Genomic DNA, 23,788 nt, shown 5'->3' with positions numbered 1-23,788 from the left:
AAGACCTAGATTTAAAATGAAAAAAAATACATTATTTCATTGGGACTTTTTCACCCAACAGTAAGAAATAAAAACAGGAAGATAATGAGAAATAGATAGAGAAATGCTAGATACAGTTAATTCTACTACCAAGAAAGGTGAAGTATTGCAATAGTTTGATCTTTGACTCTTCTTTTCTTCTGTTATTTTCTAAAAGCATGGCTTATCAAATTGTGGCAAAAATATAATTAACAAATTGCTGTATTTAAAAAAATTTCAGTTGTGGCATGTGCCAGTTCCATGTGATCTTTACTTCTAAAAGCACTGTGTTTTCTTTCTATCTCTTTAGTAAGACTGTGGTGATACAAAAACAAAAAAGATTGAAATAAATACAAGACTGATGAGAATACTCAGAAAAAAGAACTTTTACAAATTTAATAAATGTAATTTTTAAAGTAGCTTAGTAAGCTTGTGCACATGCATTTCTGCACAACTGTGTGACATAGATAAAAAGATAAAAATGTACTTGAATAGCAACAGATTTACATTATTAGTTCTATATTATGGGGATATGTACCATTTTGATTGTCCTCGGACCTAAAGAAATATGAAAAAACCATCAGAAGCATAAATTCGATCTATTAGTATTTGAATCATGATAGAAAATCCTCTTCAATAAAAGTAGGCCAATGGGACTTCCTCAGACTTCTATGTATCATATGAAAAGTATGTTCACATTTAGTTTTTAATAGAAAATAATTTAGGCTTTTATAGACATCACATCTGTTTCATTCTTATAAACATTTTTATACAAGCACAACTTTTATCTCAAGGCTGATTAAAGAAAGTGTGCATAGCCCGACAACAGGGCAAGTCATTTCCAACATTTCTACAGAATTTCTGGAGCCACAGAAAGAATAGAGTCAATTGTACTGTAGTTCCTGTCCTAAATCATAGAATGAATTTAGTGACTTTGTTACACAAATAAGTAAACATTTATTAATAAAATCATTCTATATGGAAGCATTCATTAAATATTTTTCCCCCATGCCAAGAATCTTAAGAAACCCTAAAAGGGCAGTGAAATATGATAGGAAATATGGTTTTCATGACTTTTTCTCTCAGGTCTGCTAAACCATTGCCTTTTCCAAGGCTGTGCTGAGGAACAGCCAGAAACAAACAAAAAAAACTTATCCCATTTGAATTCAATAGGATTCTCACTTGAAAGCTTGATTTGGAACATTCAAAACAGGTGAGATGAAATTTTATACCCACTTTTTATTATCTTGAGATACTACAGGTAAGATAATTATGAGGAAAATTATTAGTTAGAGAGTTATACAAGCCTACAGAAAACACCTTGCAACAAGAATTAAGACTGGGAACTCTAAATCATAAATAAGGAAAAGCAGTGTCAATTATATTAATAGTTCTAACTGTTATAATGGCTAAGTTGATGCAGTGGAAAACTCTGGGGTAGAAGTTCCTGACAGAAACACCTCCAGAGCTTAAAAACTTTGCAATCCGTAACTGCCTGATTTTATACCCTGGAAACCAGTTAGTCTTCACTGAGTTCTCTAAATATGTTATACAAGCCTCAGTTTTTTATTTGACATGGCTTTCAGGTGTTTTAAAACCTGATTAAATAGCATTTACCTATGTGGCTCAAGTTGAATGTATTCCTATTAAGCAGACTTACTGCAAATATTTTTCTGATTTAGCTGTAGCCATTATTAACCAGAGAAAATTTGGAAAAAAAAATGTTCCAAATGGGCCTATATCAGTTAGAATATTCCACAACAGCAATGTCTGTGAAGAATCTTTAATTCGCAAGTGCATTTCAGACTTCAAATACACATGAACAACAGTGACATGAAAGAAAAATTTTACACACTTAACAACTTCACTGATCATAAGTCAATAAAATGGCTTATTTTATTCTCAGTACAGATAGAACATTGTGCAATGATGTCATAAAGTGACTTTCTTTTACACCAACCAAAAGGACATGCTGTGAATGTTTTTCAGTATCTAAGGGGCAGATTATAAAAGCTCTGTAAACACCTAAGCACTTGCCAAGATTATTAGCCCTTTAAATATCCTTTAAACACTATATGCATCCCTCAGCTATCTAAAACTCAGGTAATCAAGGCACATTTAGATGCTTAATCAACATAAAGAATCCCCATAAAATATTCATCACAGTCTGTATGAACACTTGGTTCCACTTAGAGCACAGAGGGCTCTTAAGAGTCCAGAAGAGAAACCACTGTGTTTTTCATACAAGTTTTTATATTTTTCTACCCTGAGGCAAAGTAACAGTGTACAGTATTATTCTTATAGAGTCATATACCAGCAATTATAGGTTTCTGCATCTCATCAGAAGCTTTTCTTAGAGAAGTCCTTTCTTTAAACCACCACCGAAGATGAAAAACTTGCAACTGGCCCACAGAACTCTATTCCGATATTTATTATCCCATCAATTTTTTTTACCATGGCCATGTGTTCTCATAAAGTAACCATCACTATTAATCTTGGCAAATATCCAAAGATGTGAGATCAATTACATCTTTGATCAATGCATAAAATATACAACTTGAATGAGAAGAAATGCTGCAAATTTTGAATTCAAAAAGGCAGAAAAAAAAAAGAATTAAACATCAATGTAAACAAGGAAGCATTAAACAATGACTTAAAATAATAAGGAACAGCTATATATGTAAACCAAATGTATACTTCACACAATTCTCATATTTTGAGGGGTTCATTTGCTTATTTAAAATTATTTAGATAAATAAACAATGTAACTTTTAAAATATTGTATGATGAAATCTGAACAGTAAAACAGAATTAGCAAATAAATTAAAATCTTTCAAATGATCATGTGCAAAATATTATATACAACAAATCCATAGAAAAAAAAAGTATTTTTCTCTAAAACAGTTAATTTGATAAAAAATAAAAAGGTTAACTTGATAAAATATTGATTAAAATTTAGTATCCAAAGTCTGTAAAATCTTTAAACCTTATCAGTAGAAAAAAATATTCAAAAGATTAGCTATGCCATGTGACTTAATTGTCATAACCCAGAAAACTGATAGGCAACTAATATATAAATCTTCAGTAAAAAAATTTGCTATTTTTCAAATGGCACCTGAAAAGCCTCAAAACCCCCATGCCAAAAAACCTTAAGCAAAACCCAACAACCTAAATTGCTAAGGGAACAAATTGGAAAACCTTTCAAAAAATTTGAAGACTAAAGTCATTGTAATGTAGGATATGTTTTAAAATAGATCCTTTCATGACATTCCAATTCCACACTTAATTCCAACTTATGAGCAGAAACTCACCAAAAACCTAGTAATGAAAGTTTATTTGGAGAAAGGTAATCATGATTTTTATAAACTGAAGTGAGGCTAAAGAATAGTGACAATGAAAGGAGAAAAAAAAAAAAAACCAAAACCCAGGGTAATTACCTATCAATGCACAGGAAATGGAAAAGATAGTAAGGTGTTATTTAATATTCATAAAATATTGATAAACAAGATTTATGCAGAAATTATAAAGTACACATTATTAATGAATGAATCTTACATGAATAAGACACAAGACAGAGAAAGAAACCATTTTCATTACCTTGACTTTTGTCAGGATTTGACACGATCCCTTACAGTATTTTCACCAACAAAATGGGGAAATATGGACTAGGTGATTTAGACACTTGGAATATGGGCCTATAATGACTCATGTTTAAAATACTATTTGTTTACATGCATCTAAATACTTTTCAGTAACAAACAAAAAGTTAATTTTTTTTTTTATCTTCACAAACATCTCCCCAAAGAAAGGAGCCAAACACTGGTATTCATACCGTCATAAATCCATCCAGCAAACCTGAATCAGGCTTCGGGGGTGCTTGCAATCGCTCCATAGACCACTTCTCAATGATAGATGACACTTGGGTATTTTCTGTGTTTAAAATTCTGAATCCAGTCATATTAACACCACTGTACCGATAGGGCTCCACATCCAGGGCAAACAGGTCCTGAAAAAATTACCAATGTATAAATTCTTCTACACATTATAATTCCTACTTCAAGCACCGGACCACCTCCCTAGATGAGAGAGAGGAAATTTTCAGTGCTATATATGCTAGGAAGTATGTTCTGCTTATCTAGGGGCTGTGGGAAAGAACCTTGGTGGAACTTATATGTGAGTAATCTGACTGACAGAGGAAAAGAGCTCTCTTTCAGGAAACATTAAGTCCAGTTACAGAACTGTATCCACTACTAGTAATACTATTAATAATGACTACTTCTTGGACTTACCATAAGTCAGACATGAAATCATACAATAAACAGAACAAGAATTTCCTTGCACTTTCAGTCTTTGTGAAGCTTGAACATGTTATTCTTAGAAGGACAAATTGGCAAGGGAGAAGGGAGAGCGAGAAGAGCGGGAAGTCAAAGTGGGGGCAGTGAGCAGGGACAAGGGGAAACATACACAGCTTTAAATTTAACCAAAAGCATTTTTCAGTGCTATCAATTGCACTTTCAATCATGGGGATATTTTTTACTAGGAATTTATCTTTGCAAGATAACCTTTGCCAGTTAATGTCTTTTAAATACATATGTATGTGTGCATGTGTACAGCTAGCTCTCCAACACACACAGAGGCAAATATAATTAATAAAAAGAAAAAAAAATTAGCTCAAGCAAGTAAACTCAATATTATCCTAATCTCTTGACAAAATCCTTAGAAACAGTGTGGAAACAGTACTTGATTTCAGGAAACTCAAGTTTTGATCATAGGGGAAAAACAAATGATCAAGGTTATACATAAGATATTATTGTCCTATAAAATAATTTTAGTTTTATTCAATATAGAAATCCTCCCTACAATTCATGGTTGTGTTAGGTGCAACACTTGCTTGAATCCATTTTGTTTACTGGCTACAGCTGAAGAAGTTTAAATATTGTACTATGGAAAACCAGAATATAATTCATTATTCATTGTTACTATCCCTAAGCCCATAAAAATATCAGCCAGTAATCAATCACTACCCATTTTTAATTATAGCTAGTAATTATGATATAACTTCCCATACATAATACCTAAGACATGTGTGTGTCAAAATTCACTTAGAAATAACCGAATTTATATCTGCTTTGTAAAGAAATAACACATTTTTTTTGCAAAGGAAATGTAAACACAACTAGAGTTATATTACATATTTCTCTTTAAAAATTCTTTTAGATTTTACTGTGCAAGAAGTCAGAACCTCAGATGTAATCATTTAATCCAAATACATTCATGTTTACACTGGACTATAATAAATATACACAACAATATTATGCCTGTACTACAAATGCACCCAGGTCAGTGTATTAATGAGCTACTGCATTAGTCCCTGAATCAATCAAGAGGAGATTACACAGAAGACTGTTGTAAACACTGTGACTGGAAAATTTATTTGACAGGAATTTCACCATGTCAGGTAAGAAGCAATTAATATATCAAAACAATTAAAGTCTGATGCAAGTTCCAGAGCTACATTGCAAAATCAAAATCTATTATATGTTTGTTTACAGTAAATTATCCTTTGAGAGTCCCTAGTCAATATGATACTCGTCTCCTTCAAGAATCTAATGTTCTAATAAGGAAATAAGAATGACAGAAAATCCTGATTTTTAAATATAGCTTTATGAATAAAAATGCGGTGTCAATGGGCAGCATACCACTCAAAGAGCAATCACAAAATAAGATTTAAAAAATAAAAAAATCCTTGAAACATCTATAATCCATTTTTTCTGGAACGAAGTCAATTTATTGAGGGAAATTCTACTGCATGCAATCCTGAATCTATAAGTGATCCAACAACTTATCCTTCTAAACCAAGACAGGTACTTGTGCAGGGTTTGCCTTCAAACTTCCAATTTATTTTGCTTTTTCTAGCTATTTCACATTAATACTTTCCATGAACTTCTGTTTGTGATTTTGAGGTGAACTTCCTATCCTACCACAAAGGATTCATTTTCATAAGAACTTAAACATGTATGCGACTTTAAACATAGGTCATTTCAAGAATAGTTTTGCCAAGGTACATCTGTCTCATGCTTGTCTCATAGTTGTGTTTTAAGAATCTTAAATAACTGCAATCTAATTAGACAAATTTGAACACAATGGAAAACAGAGAAATGTGCACAAATGTACTTTCTAGAGTACTATTTTACTAACTTAGTTTCTTAGGTTGTGGTGATCAGCAAAAAAAAGTTTCACGTACATATTAGTTATATTTTGTAAAGAGCATCCACGTTTTAAATGTTCATTTATTGGAAATGATAGATCAAAAAATAATCAAATTCCTTCTGCATTGCATTTGCACTGGACACCAAAGAATATTACATAATTCACATGCCTAAAAAGCTCATGCAGATTGTTAAATAAAATGCTGCTAAGATTAATGCAAAATTATTCATGAATCACATGACAGAGAAAAACTACCTTGTAAAATGTTAGATTAAAAACATGTATTATATAAATATATTTTAAAATGTCTTAATCTTCAGATACAAATAGCCAAAAGATAAAAAGGACAACATTCATAATGTAAACAATGAATTATGAATTATATACTTAACCCTCCACAGTTTAAAAACAGCAGTGCTACAGAGTCAGTTGGCTTTTCTGGTCTATCAGTTTCCAGGGCACAGTGTTGAAAAATAATTAAGGCATCCTGATGAGTTTTCACTGAAAGTAACAAAACTCAACAGAGAAAACATATTGTGATCACGCCCCGTTCCAGAGAGACCTTTCTCACTTTGTTAAGTAATATAATTAGGCAAGTAACATATTTGTTAGATGTCATCACTATGTTTTTATAAGCCACTTACCAGTGTGGTAAAGATATAGTGATAGTATTCTGTCATCATTCCCATAGCTAAAGCCTTGAAAAAAATAAACAAAAGATTAATTTTTTTCTGAGGTCACATAATACATTTTTATGACACTTACATGGCAAATGAAAAGCTGCAAAAGAACACTACTGGGATCAAGCTGTAGGGTTGGAATTGTGCTAAAAGTAGCTCAATCAAGTAATTTCATAGCAGTTAGAGAAGATTACTGACTATTAAAGGAATTTATGAACCAGGTCTTCTGATAGAAAGAATATTATTAGACTGTTTAGTGCAGTATATGTGAAACAGGCTTGCATTTTTACATACTAACGGATACATTAAGTTACCACACAAAATTTGAGTTGACAATATTTTCATTCATTATTGAACCCTTCCCTTAAAATGAATAACCTAATAGTTTTCTTTTTCTATTCTGATGAACCCTTCTATGCATTTAAAAGAAGGACCCACTCATATTATACATGTGTACATTTTTCTAACTATGGAAGAAAATTTACTTGAGTCAATTTTTGAGCAGTCAGAGGCATACTACTTAAATAAAAATGAAAAATAAATATTAATAGTATTACTCTACAAATTCAGATATCTATCAAGTACCTTCATGTGACCAACTGTGCATTTTAAATGTTCATGTTTTTCTCTTAAATGCATAAGAACAAATATTTGTAGATAAAATGTTAAAGCACTAAATTCTCTCTTATCACTCTTGTTCATTAAGGGCACTTTCACCTGAAAAGTGTGTATCTTGACGTTCTACACAAAAGTTGCCTTAGATTAGTGCAATTTATTCAATCATTTCAGTGTCTAAAGTGATTTTGACCTAATTTTAGTACTATAAAAAAGCTAAAGAAGTAAGCAATATTTTCTTCCTTTCCAGTAATTAACAATGGAATTTTTCCCAAGTCACTGCCAGATGCATCTCCTTAAAACAGTGGAGGTCAAAATTATGCAATTCTAACAATACCAGAATTGTATACAAAAGAATTATCAGTGTTCTGAGGGCTGCAGGAGCCTTTTTACTTGTGACATTTTCCGAAAACTGAGGAACTGAAAAGTCTATATTTTCCAAAGAAAAAAATCTAAAATTAATCCAAATATCAGCTGCAGAACAGATTTTGTAATATTTAAAGCAAGATTTTGATAAAAAACACACCATTTTCCCACAGAATGGCTATACTTGTGTATTTAAAATTCCAGAACAGTATTTAGAATGAGGGTATATTGTTCCAACAGCAATTTTAAGTTCTCTTAAACTCAGGAAAACCATATTCCCATGAGAAATATTACAACTTCATTAGGAACTCTACAACCACAAATGATGTTAGCTTAAGAACATTTTTTTGTTTTGTTTTTAAATATAACAAAAATTTCTTCCTCTCTATATGTGACACATTTGGAGTTACCTATATTGTAACTGTTTATATATAGTCAGATCTTTCATATCTCAAAGATTCCCAGAAAACACATCCTACACATGTTCCTCATTCTGCTCTCTGACATTGCTATTTCTTTTACAGGTCCTTCTTCCTTCTCATTGATCTCCTCTCTAAAGACCTAGCTTCTTTTTCATGATGTATTTTGGCCAATATATAGGAGTTGCCATTTCACTGGCCTCTTAAGGTACTTAGTTTTCTTTATTTTCTGCTTGTGTTCTCTTCCATCAACTTCATTGTTAATCTTTCCAATCAGCCTTCCAAGAAGAAAACCCCTATTATATTTCACCAAATTCATCCTTCCATTCCAACAAAAAAAAAATCAATATTTCAGAAATTGATATATATTTTTAACAGCCACTTATAAACACTGTATTTGGAATATTATCATTAAATAATAAGGTTTTTATATCCTTTGTGTCAATTTTGACATCAAGAGCTCACATTCAGCTTCAGAACTACAAATTTTAGACATATTTAAAGCATTGCAGTATTTGAGTTGAATGGAAAAGTATAAATGGAATCCATATAAAGATCTAAACACTTCCAAAAGAATTTTTCCTGTATTTTTCTTCTGTAATTTTCAGGATGAGCAGAGTAGTTTGAAAAAACAGTTTATAATTTGATTTAAAGAAGCTGAATGCTCTCTCTTGGGTCCTAGGACATCTTTAAAGATACAGTTTTTGTAATTTTGCTCCCCTTTCCCTCTAGTCATATGTTTTTCACAATGTAGTATACTGTGAAATAAAAGCTTCCTTTCACCTAGTATTGCAGATTAATATTGTCATCAACACATTTTCCATCTGTTTTAAAATAATCAAATGCATATTTAATGATTTGGACTAAACAATTAGAATAACTCAGCTGGTCCATGGAGCAAAAACCCACAGAAGAGGTTTAAAATTATTAGGAATTAATAAAACTTTTTCATTTAGTGATCAACAAAGCAAAGAAATTCTAGTATTCACGTATGCTTACTTGCACTTTGAATTGTACCTGAAATAATACCATAATTACCTCTAATGAGGCACATATTTCCAACTCTTAAATACATTTTGTTTTTAACTGAAACCATAAAGTTTGCTAGCAAGCATAATATAGACATGAATTAGAGTCACTAAAAGCTGTGCATTAGAAATGTAGAATATTATTTTAGTTTAGGTATTCTTTATATCCTCGTTATTGCAAGCCATAGTTCAGTTAAAAAACTGTGAGGAAGATGGTCTCTGAGCTTAAGAAATCCCAGTCTTTGGAGATAGCTCATTAAACTAAAGATACACAACATCTTGTCTCCTATACCTATTTCAGGGTTACAGTTAGCTTTTTTTATGAGACAAATCCTTTGTATACTGCTATATTGCCATCTTCTCTTGGAAAACATCACTGGAATCTGCCTCTGCAATAAAAAGCCAGCTAAGTATTTGGAATTCTGCTGTACCTCAGCTACTTATCTTACTTGCACAAAACATTTTCAAAGCACCTATTCCAATGTATTTGGGTGTTTTGCAGTCCTAATAGTAGCACAAAGAGAATACGGCTCTAAGATACCACTTACCGCTGTCCTCTCAGTGGAAGACATTAATGCTGTCTGTTGGTAACATAGGATTCAGCTATCACCATCTGATTAAATATACACAACTTAGAGGCTTCAAGTAAAAAATAAACACATAAATTAAGCTCTGTTACATAAAATAGCACTAAGCAAACATTTAAAAATCTGCTTAAAACAACAATTCTTCAAAGTACCAGTTCTTCAGTGTTGACTGATATACTTCTCACCCTGAACATGAACTGATTAATCTGTTTCTTTATAAAAGCATAATTAAAGAACCTACCATTTGTGTCACCAATAAAATTATCTCTGAAATCCTCAGCTGATTTTCAGTTAGGGCTCAGTAAAACTGACATACAATTCCCCTGCTTGTTAAATGCCATTAGGTCTGGATAATACTTTTATTAATTAGGGATGAAAAAGATTAGACCCTCTAAAGCTAAATGAGGATTACCTGTTTCAAGATGCCTGCTGCCATTTCATGGCTGCAGTCAAAGATTACATGGAATTCTTTGCCTCTTTTCATCTCCTTTAGCAACGGCTTTGCATCTTTTGTGTCGGCTGGTAACTGACGGATTTTCAGTCTTAGGTTGTATCGTGATGGAGCCTTGATGAGCTCTTGTAATCGAATAAGACCTTAAAGAAAACAGGAGTCAAGAGGAAAGAAAACTATCAAAACAAGAACCTGAACTGCTAACAGAAAAACGTCCTGTAAGCATTCAAAGTTTCCTGAATTTTCTTCCCTTCTCAGTATGTTGCAACTGATACACAAAAATGTTATTAAAAAGAAAAATGAAGTATCTGCACTCACAACACTTTATCACAAATCTCTTTTTCCTAAGTATTAACAGACAGTATGCAGCTTAGTTAGAATTACCTCAAAACAGACAAATCTTCCTCTAGCCTTCTCATGCAACTATGACATTCCTCTTCAGAAAATGTGTGTAATTATTTTATTTCAATTAAAGCAATATTCCAGAGTAATAGTTTGCAATCAGACTAGCTAGTCTCCCAAATAATCCATCAGGTTTACATACAGAGTTGTAAATCATTTCAGCCCTGCAGAACACTCTCACATAATCCTGTCTCCTATTTCTATACTGAACCTCTTTTCACAAGCAGGAAGAGACAAAAACAGCTTTACTGTGGGTTTTGGAATCTGACTGCAGAACAAAACTTATTATGCTTGTGCAAATGATTCTGAAATTAATTCCATTGTGTAAGATGTTAGTGTGATTCATGAAGTTCAAGTTTTCTGTACAAGTACTGAGTACTTTTAATACATGAAGGGTTAAAAGAAAACCTGATTGCCCTTTCTTGGCTGCAAACTGTTGTTTCAAAGTGTTGTTTATTTAAATGGGTAAAGTCCCTAATTTGTATGTTTTATTCATGTTTTCAGGGGTTACACAAATCACCGTTGTTACATCCATGGAGACACGATAGACAGTTAAGTTGGCAAGGAAGTTTAGGGTGAGACGGAAAGAGAGGGTGAAAGGATCTACCCCCATTTCTTGCACCAGTAAAATACAGTTTTGGTCTTTTACTCTAGGTCCAAGTTTTGTTATAGAATGGCAAGAAGTGGTTTTTGCCCTACAGGAGCTTTTGAAGTAAAGGTCTTTTGATACCATTATGAATTAAACATGTACTTAATGGCTGACAAAAAAAACCCTGCAGCAGGTGAAAACCAAGAATTCCCAAATTTCCAAGTTTTATTCTATTCCAGACCATTACCCAAGAAAATCAGTGCTTCAGTATCATAACTGGTCCGCTCAGGAATTGAAAAAAGAAAGTCATACTCTTTATAAATCTTGTCATTATTGGTGTACCTCAGAGAAAGACAAAATCCCACCGAAGTTTGAAATAGAAGATTTACAGATGCAGGAACTAATACCAGAACAATTAAAAATGGACAAGGAGAATACTATGATAAGTACAGTGCCTGCCTGCTAGATTACCTGCCTATCTGACAGAGATCCAACAACCAGCAAACACAGTACTACATAATGAAGGCAGTACAAAAGGTAGGAAGCTACCAGTGAAACCCAAGTGTGAAAATATGGAGAAGAAAACATGTGAATGCACACCTCTTTAGTGCACTGACTGGACCACAGTGCTGAGGCAGTACAGATGTGCATGTAAGAAAATGAAGGAGTTTTTACGCTTTCAATAACTGTTAGGACACAATTAGTAACCCATGAGATTCCTCAAAACATATATTAAGATAAATTAGATCTGAGACATGAACAAATCTCAGGTGTTCAAAAACTGTTTTTTCTTCTCCTGTCCTCATCACGTTAAACATTTAATGTGTGATATTGTTGTTCATGAGTAGCAGAATATTTAATTTTAGTAAGAGTTACAGTTAACACATACTTCCATTTCTAAGATTTTATCACATATATTTCATCATGTTTCCAACCACCAGCATTTATAAAGTACAGATGGATGAGGGCAGGGCACAAAACATGTTCCAGTCTACTAAATGTTTGACTTCCATAGTCCAGCTGACCACCCACTATAAGGAATAAATCCTTTACTGACATACGTTCAACAGTTTCCAGCTTTCTAGGCTCTGGACAGAATTATTTTGGAAAACAAAACCCCCTCACTTACAAGGGAGTAAGGACATGCCACTCTGTGAAGACTGTGGGGTCCTACCTTGAAGGTGTGTCACAGGTGGCAAGTACCACTGCCACAGTCACCCTACAGCTCCTTGATGCAGAGAAGCACCTCACAGAACAAAGTAAGTCAGATAGTGCTGAGCATGCCTTTCTCCAGTACTTTTTAGATTTCTGGTAAAGCAGTGGGAAGCAGCATTTCTTCATTCAGGCATTAGTGGGAACTGAGAGTAAGCAAATGCTTTCCAGGACTAAATCACACTTCAAAAGATGTCTCTTTCAAATACAAAGCAAAGGCTGGAAGTTTTCTTCTGTTTGTACGATTTAGGATGCAGCATTTGTTTTATGAAGTATGCAACGAATAGATTAGTTTTACTGGAAAATAAACCCCACCAAATTAATTTCCTGAAGAAAAATGGCATCATTCATCTGGTAGGGAAAAAAAAAGCCCCAGAAAACAAACAAACAAACAACAAAAAAAATCAAAACTCCATCATACACAAGTCAAAACCAAACAGCATTCTTTTTACCTTTTGCCCTCTGTTATTCCTGGATGAAAGCACACCTGGTCCCAGCCAGTGCTGAGCCAACCTGAACAGCAGTGACAAAATCTCCTGAGCACCAAAGGGAGGCAGCCCTTCTCAAGAGCACTGAAGAAAGACACAAGCCACTGCTCAGGAAGGAGACATCCTCCTTGAGAGAGGGAGCTCCTTTCCACAGCACAGCTCCACTGACAGGGAGGCAGATGAGGCTATGGGTGCTGGGACACCCCAAGGGACCATGGCCCAAAAGAACGGAAAAAGCACACACAAGGCAACAGAGATGTTATGGGTTCACCTAGGTGGGCCTAAATTTGGTCTCTGAAGTCTGGACTAGGCTGAAGCTGTCAGCTGACTTGAGCTGGGCTGAGCTAACAGCTGACCTCTTCTAGCCAGTAATTTTGTATTTCATACCACATTATGACATCATCTCCAGGGAAGTAGGAACCAGTGTGGGAGTGGTTAAGTCAGTCGCTTCTCAGCCCTCCTCTTGGGAGGACGCACGATGCTGTCCCAGGGGGGATGGAGAGGACCAGGCCCACCACTGGCTCACAGGGTATCTCAGGAAAGTAAAATGTCTCTCCTTTCAGCTTGGGTTTGTCTCCCTGGGGAATAAGCTTCTTCTTAAGTAATGTGTGGTTAAGACAGTAAAGTGTGTGTTTTCGTTATGAAGTGAGGAATTTGTTGTGTGTTGCGGACTTGTGTGAGTGTATGTTTGTACTCTCTTCTAATTGTCTCTTTCTTTCTGTGAAAAATATATGTAGTTTTAGTATAAACGCGGTTTGAAGTGTTCTTTTTCTTTCCCCTCTCTTTTCCTCCCTTTCCCTGGTGTTAGGAGGGAGGCTTTTCTCTCTGTGCTTGGGGGGGTTGGCAGTTGCTTATCTCAAACCAAGACAAAAGACCATTACACCAGACTCTGAGCCTGTTGCTCTCCCAGTCACCTCCCAGGGTAAACGTCAAAGGACTGCATGTAATCTGTGGTGAAAATACAAGACAATCCCTTCCTTCCTAAGGAGGAAAATATTTATGTACTTTTGTCCTTCTTTCATTGCTGTCTGTTGTCTCACATTAGAGAAACTGCATAGGCTGGTTATAGAGGATTAAAGAAACAAGCTGTCACGTACTGAGAAATAAAAGTTTCTGAACCACCAACGGAGTTTCAAAAGGACATGTATGCAGTTCATCAGCAGAAGAGATACTAGAACCTCCAATGAAGGGAGGAACATAATTCAAGAACTAGAAGGACAAAAGCTAAGGATAAAACAAGTCCTTGCTTCACCATGATTTTGAAGAGACACTCATCTAGAATATTTTTAAAATAACTGATTTGCAATATAAAATGAGATGCAGACCTCAGATGAAAAGCTGACCTCTTATTTTATCAGGATTTACAGGATCCCAGTGGAAAAAAAAAAAAAAAAGACCAAAAAACAAACCAACAAAAACCCAAACACAACACAACCGTTTATGTGGACAAGCTCCTAAAAATCTATTTTACAACAGTATAGAAATAGCTGCATTTTGGGAATGTACTTCCTGCAGTTTCTTTCAGCAGAGACACCTTTTTCCTGTCCCTTTAAACTCTCAATTCCCTCTTTTAGCAGCCACTGTGATAGAGCCTTACCTCTGAATGGCTGGGAAGAACTGGTGTGAGTAACTCTTTTCAGAAGCTGCCATCAATTCATCTTTAAGGAGAATCCTGAAGGAGCAGTTTGTGAGCTCTCCAGCTGGCATCTTCCTCCAAAGAGATCAATCACATTACCTCCTTGACATGTTCAACTTCAACCAGTCCAGGAAGCAAGAGCCCTACCTTTGTTTTAAAACCTGTGTCTCCAGCTCAGCAGGCTTGTGGGCCATTGCTATGCCACCTGGCCTGCTCATCAAACTATTTATCATTTCCATTAATGCTGCCTTTGTGCTGCACAGGAAGAATGCAAGCAAATGCACTTTGCAATAGGCTGAACACATGAACCTTTTTCTGTATGAAAACACTAATGCTCTTTTAAAGGCTATTCCTCTCTTTACAACATCAAAAATGTCAAGAAATAATAATATATTGCTTTGTAGAGCTACCAGAATAGTTTCCCTATTTTTAGCAAGTTGTTTTCTCTTATACCTCTCTGAAGTCTTCTCTTCCCTGACAGTCTCCTGTCCAGTTTTTTCTGGTTATGTCTCAGAAAAATCTCATTGTGTATTGAGCTTTGAAAGGGATATGGATAGAAGGCAGGAGAATGCCACTTTATTGTGCACTGATGAATGCTTCACATCAACTGGAACAGTTCATTACTATAACACGATTTGCAGATATTGAACGTTGTGACCAGGTTACTCATGAACTCTAAAAATTAGTTCTATCATCCTCAACTAAAATAAAAAACCACTTCTAATGAAAGGGTTAAAAAGAAATCACACTTGATAGCAGGGGGTTTTGAACAGTGGGCTGATCTGTGTTCTATATGCTTTTATATCCAATACAGCAACACCATAAAGAAAAATACAGAGAAAATAGAGACGAAGAGAAAAGACAGCTTGAAGGACTTTTCCTATTTATTCATATTAAGCTTTCTTACTGCATTAAGATCATTTCACTCAATTACAGCAGTGTAAAGCATCCTTAAAATGATTGTCAATTATATTTAAACCCATTTAAATACAGTAGTACTGTATCAGTAAAAAGAAGGAAAAGTGTCTGGTAACTGACCTCAGTAGTATTTTTGCAAATGAAAAATCTATTTAACAAGCCCTTTTTCAAGAATATAGCTGTTCCATTCAAAATTTCTTCAGCTGGAAATTAAAATTAAATTCATTTGGGCAAGCCAATATACAAGAGTCACCCATGATAACAGTATCATTTGCTCAAATGAACTCTGGAGGTGTTCGTATGACACAATTTCCTTCTGGAGGAAATAGTGCTGATGTATAGAAGGTGCATAATGTCAAGCTACCTGTAACTATGTGCTTATCTCCTTATCAAAGTATCAGGTATTGACCTACTTCTCTAACTCTTCTTCAGAGATACAGAACTACTATTTATAAATCAGAACAGCCTGAGACTATGTTGACATGTTCTATCATACATTAAGGACTTAATTCCAAGTTCCCCATTGCCCATATGTGGCCTTTCAGCTATACAAACACATCAAAAGAAGTTACAGTTCAGCAGTTTATGTTGTTAGGTAAAAGAAATTAAAAAAAGAGATCATCACATTGGGTATTTTGGGGGGAAGGGGAAGGGTTTAGGGGTTTTTTGAGGAAATATAGTTCTTTTGAGCATAGCACTAAATAAAAAGTTTTAGTAATCCTGAAAAGTCAGTTCTGGATCTCTGAGTATGAGAGGACAAATAAAGTTAGATTATTTCCTACTAAAAATATTTTTCAATAACTAGCTATTGCATGGTAGTCATGCCAGTAACCAGAGAAAACTTTTCAGATTAGGTAACTAGTTTTCTCCTGATATTTCTTTTCTGAAATCATAGAATAAAATAGAATCATAGAAAAATTAAGTTTGGAAAAGACCTTTCAGATCATATATTCCAAACTTTGACCAAAACCCACCATGCCATCTAAATCACTGCACTAAATTCTGTGTCCAGTCATTTCTTTGAACACTTCTAGGGATGGTCACTCCACCACTTCCCTGAGCAGTCTGTTCCAATTCTTAATCACCTTTTCAGTGAAGGGTTCTTCTTCCTCATATCCAACCTTAACCTCTGCTGCAGCTTGAGGCCATGTCCTCTTGTCCTGTCACTAGGACAAGGCTGAGAGAAGAGGCTGATCCCCTTCCTGCTACAATCTCCTTAGAGGTAGTGGAAGAGAACAATAAGGTCCCCCATGAGCCTCCTTTTCTCCAATACAAACAGTTCCCCAGCTCCCTCAGTCTCTCCTCATATAATTTATTCTCTGGATCTTTCACCGCTTCATTGCCTTTCTCTGGACATGCTCCAGGCACCTCACTAACTTTCCTGTAGTGAGGGAATAGAACTGGACACAGTACTTGGGAGTACCTTCACCAGTGCTGAGTACAAGGGAATGATCACTGCCCTGGTCCTGCTGGCCACATGGTTTGTGAAACAAACCACAATGCCATTGGCCTTCTTGGTCACATGAGTACACTGATGGCTCATTTTCATCCAGCTGTCAACCAGCACACCTAAGTCCCTTTACACTGGGCCACTTTCCAGCCACTCTTCCCCCAGCCTGTAGCATGGGGCTGTTGTGACTGAAATGCAGGGCCTGGCATTCCACTTTATTAAACTTTATACTATTGGCCTTGGACCATCAGTCCAATCCTTCCAGATCCCTCCACATGGCCTTCCTGACGTCCAGCAGATCAAAACTCCCATCCAACTTAATGTCATCTGAAAACTTACTAAGGATGCACTTGATCCACTTGTCTAGAGCATGAATAAAAGTATTAAAGAGAGCTGGCCCAAATACTGAGCCTTGTGGAACCCTCCTAGTGACTAACTGCCAGCTGGATGTAGCACCATTCACTAGCTCTCTCTGGGCCCGGCCATCCCAGCCAGTTTCTAACCCAACGTTGAGTGCCCCTGTCCAAGCCATGGGATGCCAGCATCTCCAGAAGAATGCTGTGAGTGACAGTATCAAAAGCTTTACTGAATTCCAGGTGGACTACATCCACAGCCTTCCCCTCTTCCTTAAGCAGGTCACCTGGTCATAAAAAAGATCGACTGGTAAGCAGGATCTGCCTTTCCTAAACCCCCGCAGACTGAGCCTGATCCCTTGATCCTTGTCCTGTACATTCTGTGTGATGGCACTCACACACACTGTTATCTGTTTCATAACCTTCTCCGGCACCAAGGTCAGGCTGGCAGACCTGTAGTTCTCCATATTCTTCTTTGAACCATTCTCGCACATGGGTGTCATGTTTGCTAACCTCCAATCATCTGGGACTTCCCCAGTTAACCACAACTGATAATAAATGATGGAGAGTGGCTTGGTGAGCTCTTCTGCCAGCTCCCTCAGTATCCTCAGGTAGATTCCATCTGGCCCCACAGACTTTGGTCTAGGTGGCACAGCATGTTCTCATAGTACTTATTGTCTGGACTGGACTGAGACAACCTTCTGCACCAGGAAAAAAACTTCACTATAGAACAATGACATTGATGCCAGCAATCCATTTACTGACTTAATAGTCTGCTTAAACAAGATTTCTAGAACTAAGAACTATACCTCTCTCTAAACCTCTCCATAATTGTGGCTATGATGCAGTCTCCCAACATTCATCTTGCTGTCATGGTGACATTTTGGAGGTGTGCTGTTTTGGGACACACACATCCGGACATTTATCAAGTCAATCAGTTTTGTATGACTACCTGTGGGAAGGAGGGATCTATTTGACTCTTTTTGATTACAAAATTTGCCCTGAACTTTAAATGTTTGGTGTCAGAGATAATACCTCATTTGCTTTCACATCCACAATTTTGGATTCAGCTGCCTGCTTAGGTATAGTGATTATCACCTTCTGGGCACATTAGGAGAGGAAGCCCAGTTTCCAGACCAAGTGATTCTTATTTTGTACATGAACGGAAGGAGCAGACACAAGACCATTAACATTTATCTACAGCAGCCTTAGATGGTCAGTCAGGTAAACAGAGTAGACTGTGTTGGGAAACCTAGAATCAAAAAGGATTATACAAATGGTATGAATATCTGTCACAAAACTGAGGAGACTTTTCTTTCACTCCTTGAACTGCACTTCCAAAGAATGATGCTGATATAACCAGTGGTGTACTTAAGAATGACTTAGAGCACAGTAATACTAATATCTGAGAAAAGAAACAAACAAACAAAACAGAACTGTATTCTTAATTAGACAAGTGTGTGCAAGTATGTATATGTATTTGATATACAAACCTCATTATTGAGAAAGATATGTCTCCAGACTAAACCATAAAACAACAATAGAAAAAAAACAAAACCAAAACCAAAAGCAAAAAAAAAAAAATAAAGAAAACCACTAAACCCCCTCGTTTTTTTTATAATATAAAAAAGATGTTAATATTTGAGTTGAGACTACTAATATAAATATTAAAGTATGTAGAAGAGATTGGCCTTTTTGTTAAAAGAACCAAAATCACTGAAAAAGAAAACCATAACTCCAGGTTTAACTCCATAGACATTCACGATTTCTATTCTGATACTGTGCATCACTTAATTTTTCTGTGTCTGGGGTCTTATCATCTGAATGTTAAATCAATTTTACCGCTGTTTCAGCATAACCAGCTCTAATTGAAGAGCAAGGCAATAATCAGCTTTATTGTCTTCCTTAAATATGCTAAGCAAGCACGTCAGAGGATGGGTGTGAACATCTTTTATAGTTTGTTGGAAATAGCCAGTTCCAATTCAGCTTATTTCCAGTAACAATTCTTTTCTAATAATGGCTTTGCAGCACTGCAGTGGAAAAAAAAAGCCCTCTACCCCATCCCACACAGTTTCACGAGAGAGAATCAATGCATTGTTAAAGTCTGGAAAAGATTTTCAGTTCATGAAACAGTTTTGATCTTGAAGATCATCATACTAAGATGGAGAAAATTTTTCTTCATACCAGCTGAGTACTTAGCAGCTACAGCATACAACAGCTAGAAAAAAAGTAAAAATAAGAACCAGAGTCCTCTCCATCCTTCCCTCACCATTGCACCTAGAGTGTGAAAATGTAAGAAAAAATAACATAATTGAAGAAAATATTGAAAATTATCATTATGCCTTATTAATATATTAGATTTTTCATGTATTTCTACTCTCCAACTATATTTTACATTCACATAGACTATAGTATGCCTGATTTTAAATGTTGCTGTTATTCTGGTTTCTGAACATGTTTTTTGAACATTTTTATACAGTTTTGTCATTAATTCAGTATGATTATGGTGATAGCAATGAGAATTAGCAGTCCTGGGTATTTCAAAAGAATCCTCATAATTGTATGAAATATTCAATAAAATTGTGAATGCTTCTACAAATGCTGTAACCTGTCTGAATTGGTGACTGAACAGATGTGGAACAGAACTACCTGCCATTGCAGCTTTTATGCAAGGGAAGCTTCAAGTCTTCTTTGGTTCACTATGGCAAATATAGCCCTCCTTTAGACACTGAAGCCATTTATTCTAGTATATAACGCATAATTACTGATTATTAATCGATAAGGCAGAAATTTGAAATTCTCAAAAATAGCTTCATTTAACATCCTGTGCTAAGCTAGCATATTGCTCTGTATCACTGATAAAATTTATATACAAATTCATTTATTTTCAGAAAAAGTACTGACCTACCCCTTCATAAATAGCCAGTACTGTGAATTCTACATTTCATAGAACCAGAATAAATACCAGCTAAAGGTACACAAGTTATAACAGTACAAATATACAAAAATACACACAGATATAGTTTTCATCTAACTGATATCATACATATAAAACCAGTTCAGGGAATCACTATCAATGTCAGTGGAGTAATTTAATATTATTTTATAATTCAATATTTCTGGATATTTGATAGAGACATTAGCCAGCATTAGCGGTTAGGTAACAGCTCTGACAGAGTGAATACTTTCTGCTAGACTTTTAAACATGTTTCTAACTATTCTGTTTAACATAGAGGATAGTTTATTTCTTTCCTCTGGCAGGACTTTTTTGTCCACTTCCCCTACACTAAAGCAGCACTCTTAATAATCTTCTCCTCCCAGGTAATATTTTCCTTAACCTCTGATCTCAAGAACCCTCATCTTTCTTGAGATCTGTTGCAAAGAGCAATTTAATATGGTGTGCTGCCTTTTTTTATATCAATTAAATTGGAATTACCTGGGAATTTTTTGCAGATGAAATTCCAGATCTTATATCTTAGTTCAATGTTTAATGCCGTTATTGGATTACCCACAATGTGACAAAGCCTTACACTTGATAAAGAACCAATAAATACTTTAGCACAAATAATACTTTCTACAGTATTGTAACTTCTGAGATTGCCACCTGCACATACAATTTGAGAAAATGAACCTTGTAAGTGTATCTTTTTAGTAAGCCGTAACCAATCTATTTATACTTATTGCTCTTTTTTTGGACAACAGTTGTATAAAGAATCTATTGCTCTAATTTGCAAATAAGAATGTCACCTTGAACAGTACAGCTTTCTTAACTCAATATTTATCACATCAACTGTGCTTTCTTTGCCCATAAGGCACAGTGACCTGTCAGAGGAAGATTTACATTATTTTTTCTTGATAAAGGAAACTTGACAGTTGCTTAACACTTTGAGACCTTTTTAGTGTTTAGAAGTAAACAGTTTATTTTTCAAGGAATAGCAATTCCTCTGACTTGTCTATTTAAAGAAAAACAAAAGCAAACAAACAAACAAAAATTCAAGCAAAACCCTACATCAAGCCAACAATAACAAAAACCAAGCAACCATCACCTCACAAACAAACTTATACTACAATTTCACTTTATTCTACCCTATATTAAGCAGGACTCAATTTAGGAAGAAAGTTATTAGTAATAGGAGGCTTATTTAGATGTTAAGTGAACATCAGGAACCAGCATAAATGTACTTCAAAATCTGAACAAATATCTAAGTTGGGATGGATATGAGCTTGCCTACTTTTTCCAAACTTCTACAACTTTGCCTACCATCCATATGTTCTCAAAAGGTAATTATTAACAAATGGAAGATTACTTCTTTTTAGAAGTTTTTTAAAAGTCTCTTGCTCAAGTGATTCAAAAACTTAGGTCCCTTTCTAACTGTTGTTTTCTTTTAACGAAATTTGTTATTATTTACTCTTTGTTTTAGACTCCAACCAATTCTGTTGGTAGAAATCAGAGTTTTAACAATATTCACTTAATCGGCATAGAATATTCTGAATTGGAAGGAATCCACAAGGATCATCAAAGTCCAGACAGTCCTAAGAATCACACTTTCTTGAATTCTATTCAGTATTATTTCCTGGTTTGCACTTTCCTAATAATAAATTGTTATTTTCCATTCTCATGCATTGAGTCAGTAGTAGAAATATCACAAGAACCTCTTATACGTAGATATTCAGAATTTTCAATATTAAAAAAATGTCAACATACATTATAACCTCTTTCTAAGATTATTGTAAGAACTGTGTCCTCCTACAGTCCTTTTTCCCAGTAAATACAGAGTTTGAGACACTTGTTGATATTAAAACCGTGCCTTAATTTTGCTAGATAATTCTAGAAGGAAAGGAAGCAAAAGCCTTATCCACCTAATTTTAATGGTTTAGTGATTGTTTTGAATCTTGGTCCACAGTAGTGCAAATCATAACAGTACTTCTTTGTGTTTTTATAATTACCCTGCTACTCGCAGCAGACGTCTCCTACTGCACTGCAGATAGAGCAATACAGATTATCTTTAAGAACTCTCACCATATTTCTGCCTGCCATCTATTCTTGAAGAAACTTTGCCCTTCAAAATATCAAAATTTAAAACCTGAAATAAATTTTACTGCACACCAGCCATGTCAGTTTATAAATTTCTGTTACATATCACCAAGACTGAAGTCTTGTCTTCTAAGTCAGTGTGAAAAGCACTGCTATTATATCAGTTGTCAAACATTCAAATACAGCATCCTTAACTAATTTCATTTCTTCTCTCTTTCTGCTAGGAACAGACCTTATTTATATAGATGTGTTTATACAGGAGAACAACTTTTCACATAAATTGAGATGTTGCTTAATTCATTTACATAGAAGCAGAGGCAAGCAGGCCTTTTCAGAACATCTCATTTTCTCTTTGTTTTCTCAGTTACCTGTTCTCTCAAGTTTCTTAAACATCTTTTCTTGTCTTTATAGCACACTATATATTTTCCTTAAAGAGAAATTTTCTCCCTAGCCAAAACTTACTTTGAATCACTTAAAAGCTATTTTTCCTTAATCCCTTAGCAATATTGTGCACCTGCCATCACCCCACATCCATGTCACCTACATGGTATTTAATTTCCCTTGGTTTGAAGTCATGGTAATTGCAAAAGTGACTATTCTTCAATAGTAGTAGCACAGGATAAAAAGAAGGTGAATAAAACTCCAAACACAATAATGACAAAATGTCAAATATCTGGAAATATGATACATGAAAAATAGAATAGAATAATTCAATTGGAATGGATTCTCTTGTTCAACTGCCTGACCAGTTCAGGGCTGAACAAGTTAAAGCATGTTAAGGTCATTGTCCAAACGCCTCTTAAACACTGACAGGTGCAGGGGCATTGACCACCTCTCGAAGAAGCCTGCTTCAGTGTTTGACCAACCTTTCAGCAAAGAAAAGTTTCCTAATGTCAATTCTGAACTTCTCCTGATGCAACTTTAAGCCATTCCCACATGCCCTGTCATTGGACATCAGGAAGAAGACTCCAGCACCTCCCTGTCTACTTGCTCTCCTCAGGAAGCTACAGAGAGCAATGAAGTCAGCTTTAAAACTCCTCATCTCCAAACAAGTCAAGCCCAAAGCCTTCAGCCGCACGCTCATAGGGCACTGTGCTTTCCAGCACTTTCACCAGCTTAGTTGTCCTCCTCTGGACACATTCAAGAATCTTATTTTTAAATTTAGGGACCAGAACTTCAAACAATACTCAAGGTGAGATCACCATGCTAAATATAGTGCAAATTAGACAATGGAAATTTTAATACTGGTCCATGGGAAAAAAATTGTAGTTTTATTTACAATTCAATGCTACCTGTGTACTAGAGTAAAATCATCAACAAAATTACGTTTT

The 23,788-nt window shown here is 35.2% G+C and overlaps 1 protein-coding gene across 3 annotated transcripts in view; it reads right to left on the bottom strand.

Moving 5' to 3' along the window:
- The window catches only part of GRIK2 (glutamate ionotropic receptor kainate type subunit 2), a 389,366-nt gene that overhangs the window by 225,437 nt on the left and 140,141 nt on the right, over window positions 1-23,788 (bottom strand). For all 3 annotated transcript variants that reach the window (XM_071548811.1, XM_071548810.1, XM_071548812.1), the window contains exons 5-7: window positions 10,336-10,517; window positions 6,873-6,926; window positions 3,851-4,024 (exon numbers count right to left, since the gene is read on the bottom strand). In XM_071548811.1, the coding sequence (XP_071404912.1) occupies window positions 3,851-4,024; window positions 6,873-6,926; window positions 10,336-10,517 (410 nt within the window). The remainder of the gene's footprint in view (window positions 1-3,850; window positions 4,025-6,872; window positions 6,927-10,335; window positions 10,518-23,788) is intronic.

This window comes from Pithys albifrons, chromosome 2 (genome assembly GCF_047495875.1).
Source record: "Pithys albifrons albifrons isolate INPA30051 chromosome 2, PitAlb_v1, whole genome shotgun sequence".
Lineage (NCBI taxonomy): Eukaryota > Metazoa > Chordata > Aves > Passeriformes > Thamnophilidae > Pithys > Pithys albifrons.
The sequence above is the reverse complement of the archived record's forward strand: the minus strand, read 5'-3'. Positions and strand labels throughout refer to the sequence as shown.